Source organism: Desmodus rotundus, chromosome 9 (genome assembly GCF_022682495.2).
Source record: "Desmodus rotundus isolate HL8 chromosome 9, HLdesRot8A.1, whole genome shotgun sequence".
Lineage (NCBI taxonomy): Eukaryota > Metazoa > Chordata > Mammalia > Chiroptera > Phyllostomidae > Desmodus > Desmodus rotundus.
The window spans coordinates 102,848,858-102,859,628 of record NC_071395.1 but is presented as its reverse complement, the minus strand read 5'-3'; the positions used below and the strand labels follow the sequence as shown (position 1 = coordinate 102,859,628).

Here is a 10,771-nt window from a genome sequence, read left to right as displayed (position 1 = left end):
ATTCCTCCTGTTATTACTTTTTTACTGTCACACAATCATACTGTCACATATGGGGCCTCGTGGTATTCATGTCACACCCCCTCACTATGTTAACTTGTCCCCTTTCCCTTGACCCACCTCTCTCCATTCCCACAACCACTGGAATACGCCCGGGTGAGGGCCATCCTAAGGGCGAGGCACAGAAAGTGCAGGAGCCCTTAGCAGAACACACACACACTTCCCAGGCCAACAGAGAAGGAGACCATGAGCAGGAGACAACATGTTTATTTGGGCTCTGGGATCAGGGATGCCTGAGGTCTGAGTTAAGGCAGCTCAGCTGGTTCTCACAGCCCAAGGGGCAGGCCAGGGCAATGAGAAGGGGTGACTCAGTGCTAACGCCAAATCTTTTCATTTCGGAGTCCCTGGCCAGAAGTTTCAGGAGTCGGTTCTGGGAGGGCCTGGGGATACAGAGGGGTCTCTCCTGTCCCCTGGGGTCTTTTGAGTTTTTTGCCAGGATCAGGGAAATTATCTGGGGGCAGGGAGCCTTGAATGCACAGCCTTCATTTCAGTAACGACCATTTAATTTGTTCCTTGGCAGACTGGAGAACCTGGAGGTGGGAGGAAGGTTGAGAGAATTTGGGGGCGTGTCAAGTACCTCGATACTGTAGTGAGAGGGAGGTCTACAGCCCACCTTCCTAATGTGTCCCTGCAACTCCCAGTCACTAGGTGGCAGCAGCTCATCTCTGCCAGACTTCAGATGGGCCAGGCCATTCAGAGAAAGAGCAGTCCAAACTGGCTGCAGCCAGCTCCCAGCCCAGGCCCAGACCTGCCCAGCCTTCTGCTGGTTTCTGCGTTTGCAGTGGTGGGTGTGGCCCCAGGCCGGCTTTCCATACCTTGTCCTGCTAGCTGCCGCCCATTATGCCACGTCCACGCAGAAACTGGGGCCAGGCCTGACACTTCCTGAGCCCAGACACCTCAGTAAAACTCTAGGTCAGGCCCAGGCTGGCAGCGTGTTTGTCCTCCACACCCAACCCTAACCCACTGCTGATGTGGCGCAGCTGGCGAAGGGTGGCTGGCCAGAAACCGCCGCGGGACACCTGCACTCCGATGGTCTGCCCTCCTTGCAGCCGAGGCAACAAGCTCAGTCCAGTGCTTATGCAAATCCATAGAAATGTGCACGCACAATGCCAGCTCCACCCATGTCTCAGATTGTCCCTCCAGCCACCGAGCCTCACTCCCTTCGGAAGGCTCATCCCAAGCTGTCTGTCCCTTCTTTCTGCACAGCCTCCCTTCCTCTCTCAGGGACAGCCTGGCCCTGGGGGTTCTCCTGCTTCTAGCCAGATCCTGGCCTTCTCCTTGTTTCATCTCCCACTCACTCCCTGCACCTGCCCTGGTTTTCACTCAGTAATTCCATTGAAAGTGCTGCGTCTTCATTCTTCCCCCCTCTGGAAAAATAGGAGCCGTGCAAAGAATTTTCCATGTGTTAGCTCATCTAATTCTCCTAATAACTCTGAGGAGTGTGCCGTGATTATGTGAGGCCCAGAGAGGTTGAGTAACTTGCCTAGGTCACCCAGATTCTAGGGGGTGAAGTGGAACAGACACGCTGGGGTGACTCACGGCAGCACCCGTGTTCTTATCTGCTCTGCCCATGCTCCCTAATCTCTTTGGATCAGAAAACTGCCACGGGGCTGCACTCCTCCCAGCAGGCATGAGGTGGCCTGGGGAACCAGGAGGAAGGAGAGGCAGGGTGGGCACCAAAGGCAGTGACGGGAAAGTGGGCGCCACACCTGGGGCTCCACACCCAGGTGTGGGACATTATGCACCCATCTTGGCCTGGGCCACCACAGCAGGAGGTGGTTAGTGCCAGGGCAGGAAGCTCCATACACTCAGGGTTAGTCTGTGCAGGGAGACCTGCGGGCAGACAGAACAGAGGGCAAGCAGTCAGCCTGACAAGCAGGAAGTTTGCACAGCTGGGAAACCAGTCAAACCACAGATCCAGGGACCTCCCTCTTGCCCCACATGCACCCCTAGAAAGGACCATGCAGGGGACTTTTCTGCAGCCAGGTCACTTAGGGGTTAGGTGGCAAGTGAGGCAGGGAGAAAGTTAGATGCTATCGCAAGCTTCGGGGTCCCTTAACAATTCCAGCTTGAACCTTAACATGGAGGGGCGAGGGTTTGGAAGAGAACTCCTGTTTGTTGTCATTTCGGGGCTAGGGGGAGAATCAGGGACCTGTGTCCCCATATTGCTCTGGGGGACAAGTGACTCAGCCATCTGTGGGGGGAGGCAGCTTACCCCAGGGGTTCAATCTAATGATACCGAGCCAGGAGAGGAGGTGGTTACCAGTGAGGACTGGGCATCAATTATTAATGCCCAGCTCAGCACCACCCCAGAGATGCTAGAGGTCTCCCGTGACTCTCCCCAACAGATGGTCTGCCACCGCCTCATCCCTCCCACATCCTGACCTCTCCGCCTTGATAGCTCCCACTGGGTCCCCCTGGGAGGCTCTGCTCTCCTCCCTCCAGTCCAAGGCAGATGTTGGGGACCTACCTGGGCCACACTCTGTTCAGTCAAGCTGCTGTCGTCTGCCTGTGGGGAAGCAGTGTCACAGGGTGGTCAGACCAGGGTGAGAGTCCTGGGTTTGGATAGGGAGATGAAGGGGCATGGGGGGTGGTGAGTGATGCGGTGGTGAGGAGGACCCAGGACCGCACCTGCATCACCAGTTAGTGGAAGCCCTGCGCCGTATCAGTTGGAAGCCAGGATCCCCGGGGCCCTGTCTGTGATGCGTGGAGAGTAAGGGAATAAAGGGAATAAAGTTGATAGACAAGGTTTAATTCCGACAGGAAAGCCAAACTAGGCAGGGCAGTTCTCTCTAGAGCCCCACTCCCCAGCCTCAAGGCCAAGGCAGCCACCTGGTGTCTCTTTGAGAGTTTATTTCCCCAGTCTGTACTTCCCACCACGGAGGGTGGTGAGGTGCTTGGGCCTTCTACAGGGGGAGAGGACACGAGGTATCTTTTACTAACTGCCATGCCCCAAACTGCCACTTTCTCCACAAGTGCATCGTCCCAGGAGTTGCTTCTGCTGGAGGCGCCGGGGCTCCCACCACCTGGGCCCTCGCAGCCCCTTGCACAGGGAAGACAGGAGGCGGAGAGGATGGCGGAGAGCAGCCTGGGGGTGGGGGGCATGCAGGAAGACTCTTACCCTAAAATTCACTTTCTGGATCACTTGTTGGGGGTCACTCTCCAGAATCACGCTACAAGATGAGAGAGAAACCAGGAGGAAAGTCGGTGACGTGATTCTCCCCTCTGCCACCGCTCCATGCTAAAGCCTCTTCCCTCAGTCACCATATCCTGCAACATTCCCCCTCCGGGGTACCTTCCCACTGGAGCTCCTCAAGTCAGAACTCTCCCTACACTCCCTCAGCTCTGGTGTTTCTACACGTCGAACCTGGTGGTCTCGCACTTGGTCGTCTTTGGTCAAAAGCTGTGAAATCGAGTGAGTCCAGTCCAGGACGACTGGGGTGTCAAAAGCAGGGGCTCAAAAACTCGGTGCCCTCAAAAGTTCGTGGTCCCTTCTGGGTCAGGGATGGATTCAGACGCAGTGAGGGAAGGGAGGCGCCTTGGGGTCTCTAGCTGGTTTCACTATTGTTCTATGCCATAGATAAAAGAAATGGAACTCTACAAATCAGAATCTATCTTTCCTTTGGATGGACCCAAATATCAAGAATTTTCTCAGCTAGCGCACTCTTGCATGACATCTTGGGGTGCTCTGTGGCCATTTGTGGGGGCATGCGTGGGTGCAGGTGGGAGGGCCTCCCTGTGGGCGGCACAGAGACCGCAGGGACTGGGTGAGTGCTCCTCCTCCCCTGGTGAGGCACCTCCAGGGCAGAAGCCTAGCTTTATTTCTGTACCAGTCTCGGGGAGTGAGGAAATATTTCCTGGGCATTTTTTCCAGGCCCCATCCCTGGGGCACCCCTATCCCCAGGTTTCCTCAACAGAGGTCCTTCCTCCACAAAGACAGAAGCACCCGACTGATGCTCTGGCTTAGGCATTGACTCGGCTGACAACTCCCTGATTTTGCTGGGAGGAAAACTGAGAGCTACTCAAGGGGCAGAAACTGGGCCTGCTGGGGGCACAGACCCAGAACGGAACAAAGCTTATGCCCTCCCTTGTACCGGCCCTTCCTGGGCCCTGCCCCTCACTGTGTGGTTGTGTGTGTGCTTTCCGTAAAGAGGTTCCACCAAATGGGATGTCCTTCTGGTTCCACAAAACCTGGACTTACTCCACTCCCTTTTGGGGCGCAGGAATTAGCCCCAGGCCTTGCAGTAGCGCACAGTCAACGGGGAGGGAAGGTGGAGGAATTCCACCACCCCACGTCCCAGAGCACCCTGGCCCCTGGGCACGTGGCACAGTGCTGTGGAACCAGGCCCATGGCTTTGGATGTTGGCCCTCCGTGTGACCTTGGACAAGTTACTCGATCTCTGAGCCTCCATTCCCTCATCTCTAAAATGGATGTAATGATAAAGGCACGTGGGTGTTTTTAAGATGATCAGTTTGTATTATTTTTTGCCCCAGAGCCAGAAGGTCTTTTTCTCCCCCATTACTGCCCCCCATGCAAATTTACTAACCAGCCCTTGTCATAAGGGCGCCCAGCTTCCGAGGATATAATAGCACACCAATAGCAGGTGACGTTTGTTGAAGGAGAACCAGGAGCTTCACTAGCATCACCTTATTTACTCCCCACCCCCTACGAGGTAGTTCCTTTATCATCCCCATTCGAAAGATGGGAAAAGTGAAGCTCAGGGGCAATGAGTAACTGGCCCAGGTCACGCATCTAGCCGACGTGGGAATGGAGCTCTGTGAGTGGGAGGTGTGGACGCAGCAGGGCTCTGCCAGGATGAAGCCCTTCTAGGGAAGGGCCAGTGTCTGCTGCCTGCTTCTCCTGGGCCATGGAGAGCAAACCACTTCCCCCGAACCCTGCCTATTCAACAGTCAGCCACAGTTGGACATGGGATTCCTTTCTCGTTTGCTTGACTTTGGCTGACACCGACATAACCTCCATCCTCACGAGTGGGGTGGGGGGATGAGATCACCAGGAACATGCTGGGGAAAGGGAGGGAGAAGTCGGCCCGAGAGAGCCAACAGTGTGCTGGGTGCAATCTGGAGCTAGTGACCTTCAAAGGCACCACCTACTGTGAGTCTCCCTGACCACCTGCTCCTCACCCGCCATCCACAATCTCGTCCAGCACCAAGAAGGCTCCGTCCATGTTCTCCAGCAGCCAGCGCTTCTCCACATTCTTCCTGAAGGGGACACAGCTCCTGAGCCTCCCCTGGCCGGGAGGAGCCAGGTCCCTGCCTAGGTGAGACAGGGCCCCCTTCCACCTATACCTTACCACACCCCCAACAAGCAATGGGAAGGACAATGTCAAGGGCAGTGAGGGCAGCGCCTGGGCTAGGGACTCCTGAGCAGAGGACAGGCCTGCTTCCTGAAGCCCTCCTTGCCCAAGCTCCCACCCTTGGGGCATAGACACGGTGCCCACCATGGCACCCCTAATGCATCTCATAGCTGATTCCGATGCTATAGCTCTACTACAGTTCATTGTGTTGACTGGGGAACTTATTCATTCTTGTATTATCCTAGCTTGGTTTCCCCAGGTCACGCTCACTGGAATAGACACCAGATAACTGAACGGGGGTCCAGTAAAAACCACCCTGAGCTTCAAGTCAGAAAGCCCGAGTGTGAGTCTCTGCTCTCATTTAAACCATTTGCAACCTCAGGCAAATCATTTAGCTTCTCCAGGACCCATTTTCAGGCTGTACCCTCACGTGGCTCTGCTCTGGGCGGTGCCATGGTGGTTAAGTAATGGCAGAGGCCCGGTGGCGGGGGGGGGGGGGGAGGATGCTCTGGCTCCAGTCTTAGTTTTGTAGGGACTTGGAGACAAAAGCAGGGAGGAAAGACCCTGCTTCTGTGACCTATGAAGGCACGGGGGATGGGGACCTTGAAGGGCAGAGAACCTCACTCACCTTAACATGTGATTCAGGGACTCAAACAGGCAGGTGAGAACAGACATGAGCATCAGCTGGTGGTGGGCAGATGTGGGAGGAAAATGAGAGAGCATGAGGTCGGGAAGGCCGGAAGGAGACCTAGGAGTCTACCTGCATGGGAACCAGCCTGGAGCCTGACTGCATGCAGCTCGCCCTCGGAGAATGCCTCCTGTGCGTGGGTTGGGAAGCACTAGAGCGCCCCACTGTGGGACACTGAGTGTACCCTTCTGTAGAGATGATTTAAAAAGAAAGAAATAGCCCTGGCTGGTGTAGCTCAGTGGATTGAGCGTGGGCCTATGAACCAAAGGGTCGCCGGTTCAATTCCCAGTCAGGGCACAGGCCTGAGTTGCATAGCAGGTCCCCAGTGGGGGGCATGTGAGAGGCAACCACACATTGATGTTTCTCTCCCTCTCTTTCTCCCTCCCTTCCCCTCTCTCTAAAACTAAATAAATAAAATTTAAAAAAGAAATAGAGGTTCCTGCAGACAGTGTCATTGCTTGTTCCTAAGGAACCTAAGAGGCATGACGACATGCCTTGCCTTGTCCCAGAAAGAACCACTGTGGCTGCTGACTGACCCTGCTGACTGACCCCCAGAGTCTAGAAGGAGGGGTGCTAATGTGAGCTACTGCTGTCCTCCCTTGTCTGGCCCTTCCTAGGCCCTGCCCCTCTCCATAAAGAGGTTCCACCAACTGGAATGTCCTTCCTTCTGGTTCCACAAAACCTGGACTTACTCCACTCCCTTTTGGGTCCCAGTAATTAGCACCAGAACCCAGCTTCGACCCCAGACTCCAAGCCACACCCCCCACGGACAGACTCTCTCTGTCACCCCAACTCCTGAATTCACCTCATTCTCGTACGATGAGCCCACCACGTACAGGAAGAGGTCAATGCTGCTCTTGTACACGATGGTCACGCCCCCGAAAAATGCGATCTCACCTAGAAGTCAGGGAGACGTTCAGCACTGGCCACCCCTGCCTGGCCCTTCCTCCCCGTCTCCAGCTCTGCACCTTCTTCCCTTTCCAAGGAACCCTTGGTGAGACTAGCACCAGGGACGCTACCTGGGCTGCTCTCTGTCCTTCCCTCCACCCTCTTTTTCTAGAAGCTATCTCATTCTGAGGAATCAACAAACCCACTTCAAGGTCAGCCTTCCACCCCTCTCCCACCACGTGCAACACCTTGGACCAGTCCCACAACTCCGCTGGCCTCTTCCCCTGACAGGGAGGTCTAGGTGTGCTGGGGGATGGGGGGTTTGGGAGGGTTACGGGGCGCTCCCTGGAGGTAGAGATGAACAGGTGGGCAGGAGAGGAAAAAGAACCTCTGAAGAAAAGGAAATGGCCTGTGGGTGTCCAGAGCCGATGGGGACAGATGTGTCCAGACGGAGAAGAGGACAGTGAGAGTGTGAGTGCTGGGTGAGGAAGAGGAGGACACTCACTGTCAGTCCGACTGGTCTTATTGAAGACATTTTTCTCGAAGGCCACCTGCTCCTTCATGGAGGGAAATGTGTCATCATAATACTATGAGAAAGGGAAGAAGAAGGGGTGAGAGCCATTCCACAGAGCCTGGGTCCTCCAGGCACAGGGGGCAGGGAATGGTGGGTGCCGGCCAACTGTCCCATCTCATTGCCCTCTAGGCCTGACAGCTCACTGTTTCCCCATAAACACCAATTCTAAGCAAAGAAAGTAGTAAAAAGTGGAGAAATTTTGAGGCCTGTTTTTGGAGCCGTCTCCTGAGTCTCGGAGGCTTTTGGACATTGAGCGCATAGGCGGTGTGCTGAGGACTGGGGTGGCCACTAAGTCGTCACCCTGAGTCCCCGTGAACCCGAGTCTGCAGGAAAGAGGGCAGAGCCTGGGGTCCTGCAGCAAAATGGCAACAATCCTGACAGCGACTTTATCAAGCCCATTGTACAGATGGGGAACTGAAGTGTGGAGGAGTCAGGCACCTGCCCTGACATCTCACAGTTGGAGGGGCGGAACTGGGATTCAACATCAAGGATGGTCTGACTCCAGGCAGGGTGATGTGAAGATTGAATGTCTAAGGAAAAGTTCCCGGCATACATTGCACAATGAAATCAATGCTGTTTTGTGTGGGTTTCGTGAGCCTCTCTCTCTGACTCCATTCCTTAACCTGCCCATGGATGTGCCCTCCTGGGAGGAGGTCCTAAAACCTCTGGCATTGCCAATCCACCTCTGACCACCTGCTGGGGCAAGGCATGATGAGCTCAGTTTTCAATGTTCTGGATGTGGATTATGCCACTTAGTACCCAACTGTCGGCAAATTGTCTCCCTGCTGACCACTACAGGCACGAAGACAAAAAGTTTCAGCCCTAAACAAACAAACACACACTATAATGTATTTCACAGCTAGTTTATAGTTATATCCCTATATCCCTACTATAGTTAATTCCCTATAACTATAGGGAAGCTATATCCCTACTATAGTTCATTGTATGGATGGTGGACAGTTACTTTTGGATTATCCTGCTTTGGTTTCCCCAGGCCCTGGTCACTGGGACAGATGCCAGGTGACTGACAGTTTGTGCGGTGAAAGCCATCCTCCTGAGCTCCAAGTCTAAATACCTGAGCTCAGCTCTCTGCTCTGATGTCGACACTTGCCACCCCAGGCACCTCATTTAGCTCCTCTAGACTGCATTTTCCTCATTTGGGAAAGAGTTAAACTGCGTGTGTGGTCTCTAAAACCCTGACTGGCGCTAAGTTCTGAGACTTCTCAGACTAAATCCCGAGTGTTTACGAAGCTGTGGGAGAAGAGTGCAGATTGCTTGTTTAAAATGTGGGCACTAGGATTCCTGGGTCCCAGGCCCAACACGCCACTGGCCCCCGGAGAGTTCCCGTCCATGCTCAGGGCCCAGCTGGCTACTTGAAAGGATGACGAGAAGACATTTCAGGGGGCAGGATTAGAAACAGGGGGACGCCCTCCTGCATCCAGGGTCCAGCCATCTGACAACGCAGGAGGGTGGACAGAATGGCCTTTGGAGGGTCCAAGCTGAGCTGCTCTGAGTCGCAGAGCCCACAGTGGGGTCTCTCCTGAGATGGGGTGGGGACTTCTGTTCTCGGGGCAGTAACACAGTTTTCAGGGGCCCTCGGGTGAGGGGGGGCGGTTACCTTGGCCAGCAGGCGGTGTCCGTCATTATCTAGGATGAAAACAGCCTTGATGGTGTAGAGAGAAGGTTCCTGCAACTGACACGGGGTGGGATGGGGAGTCCATTGGCCCCTGACTCAAGGCAAATACCCTGTCATTGACTTTTCGGGATCTGCGGGCCCCAGGAGTCCACGCTCAAGCTCCAGTGACCCTGGCCCCAAAGGCTCATAGCTGGTGCTCGCCCAACCCTGTGCCCCACGGGCCGCCTGCTGTCCCGCTCCCCCCAGCCCGCAGATGTTCCACTGCAGGCCCCTGGCGGGCGCGCTGCACGCTGGGCGCGGAAGGTCCGCCCGGGCCCAAGTTCTGTCATGCACTGACTGCTGCAGAGCCCGAGTCGGAGTGTATCACAGAACCTGGGCCGGGGGGACGGCGCTGTGCCTCCTCCTTCCAGCTGAGCTCGGGGCGAGGCTGGCCTCGCTCTCTGAGCGCGCCCCCAGCCCCCTGACGCGGGGGGGCTCCCGAGCACGCACATCCGCCCAGCGCCCCTCGGAGCACCTTCCCCCTCCCTGCAGAATCTCAACCCACCCCACCCCCAAGCTGTCTCCATCGCTGCTCTAAACTGACCCAGAACTTCAGCCCCACGCGGACTCTCAGGACAGGCCCCCTGGAGAGTCCACGCCCGCTGGAACTTTTTCTCGCCGGCCCGGCCCCGGCCCCGGCCCCTCCCCGCGCTGCTCAGTGGTGGCACCAAGTTCCCGGCGCCAGGAGTGCGAGTTACGAGTTGGCTGCGCCCGCTCAACCCCACCCGGGCCCCGATTCCTGCCGCCCCGGACCCCGGCACCCGCCCGTCTGCTCCGTACCCGCGACCCCGCGGGCTCCCCGGCTCGGGCGGGCGGTGCTGCGCCCCCGGCCTGGGCGGCCGCGGCCCCCTCCCCCGGGTGCGGACGTGGCCAGGCCTCCGGCCGCAGCATTCCGCTCGCCGCCCTGCGCTGACAGCGCCTCCCGCCGCCCCGCCCCCGCGCCCGCCCGGCCCACCGGGCCGCCCCCCACCCCCCGGAGGCCACCGCCCTCCCTTTCCGCGCTCGGAGCCTGTCTTTCCTTTTCCCTGAGGCCCTTTCCTCCTTCTCGCCCTCCCTACTTTCCCTTGCCGCTCGCTGCCCCTGCGCCCCACATCCCGGCTCTGCTTCCCCCACCTCAATTTTCTCTCCTTCTCGGCTCCTTTCCCTCCCTCAAAGTCCATTCTCCGTGTGTCCCAGGACCAGCCCCCTCTCCGGCCCCTCCTGCCTCCTTTCTGGCCTGTGGGTTTGGTTTGCCCCGGTGTCCGCAGGCTATCCTGGGGACAGCAGAAAACACGGCAAAGTCCAGTTTTGTCTCTTAACTGCTGGTAGGTGCTGTGCGGACAAATATAATCGGGTCCCAGGGGCAAGTGATAGCAGTGAGAGCAGAGGAGGACAGCTCTGGAGAGACCCTCTGTTCTGAGCAGGTTCTCCCACTCCTTCCACTTCCTCCCAGAAGCCCATGGGCCCTGGGGACCCTCTGAAGTCTCCCAAGACACAGGACACAGTCTAAAGTAAGACAGACGGACGCCCAGCAGCACTAGTGCTCCGCACCCACGGCACCAGGCTTTGTCACGCTTTGGATTCTTGGGTCGAAG

General features: G+C 56.7%; 1 protein-coding gene across 4 annotated transcripts; it reads right to left on the bottom strand.

The window, feature by feature from the left end:
• Positions 1–248: 248 nt before the first annotated feature.
• On the bottom strand, positions 249–10,117 carry COPZ2 (COPI coat complex subunit zeta 2). 4 transcript variants are annotated; one of them, XM_053911959.2, is made up of 9 exons: positions 9,978–10,117; positions 9,141–9,215; positions 7,454–7,535; positions 6,866–6,957; positions 6,001–6,056; positions 5,200–5,277; positions 3,179–3,230; positions 2,528–2,566; positions 249–587 (listed from the first exon to the last, which is right to left on the bottom strand). In XM_053911959.2, the coding sequence occupies exons 1-9, from the start codon at positions 10,086–10,088 to the stop codon at positions 540–542; spliced, it is 633 nt and encodes a 210-aa protein (XP_053767934.1). In that variant the 5' UTR covers positions 10,089–10,117; the 3' UTR covers positions 249–539. The 4 variants fall into 4 exon arrangements, 3 of the variants coding, with proteins under 3 accessions (XP_053767934.1, XP_053767933.1, XP_053767935.1); XR_008425207.2 differs by having other exon boundaries at positions 498–587; positions 2,528–2,612; XM_053911958.2 differs by having other exon boundaries at positions 498–1,890.
• Positions 10,118–10,771: the final 654 nt, after the last annotated feature.

What these genes read in the sequence shown, in the direction of transcription:
- COPZ2 (XM_053911958.2), bottom strand. Translation starts at nt 10,088, where the DNA reads ATGCTGCGGCCGGAGGCCTGGCCACGTCCGCACCCGGGGGAGGGGGCC. An exon ending in TAAGACCAGTCGGACTGACA is followed by an intron (nt 6,958 to 7,453) that starts GTGAGTGTCCTC and finishes CCTGACTTCTAG; the next exon opens with GTGAGATCGCATTTTTCGGG. An exon ending in CTGAACAGAGTGTGGCCCAG is followed by an intron (nt 1,891 to 2,527) that starts GTAGGTCCCCAA and finishes GTCTGCCCGCAG; the next exon opens with GTCTCCCTGCACAGACTAAC.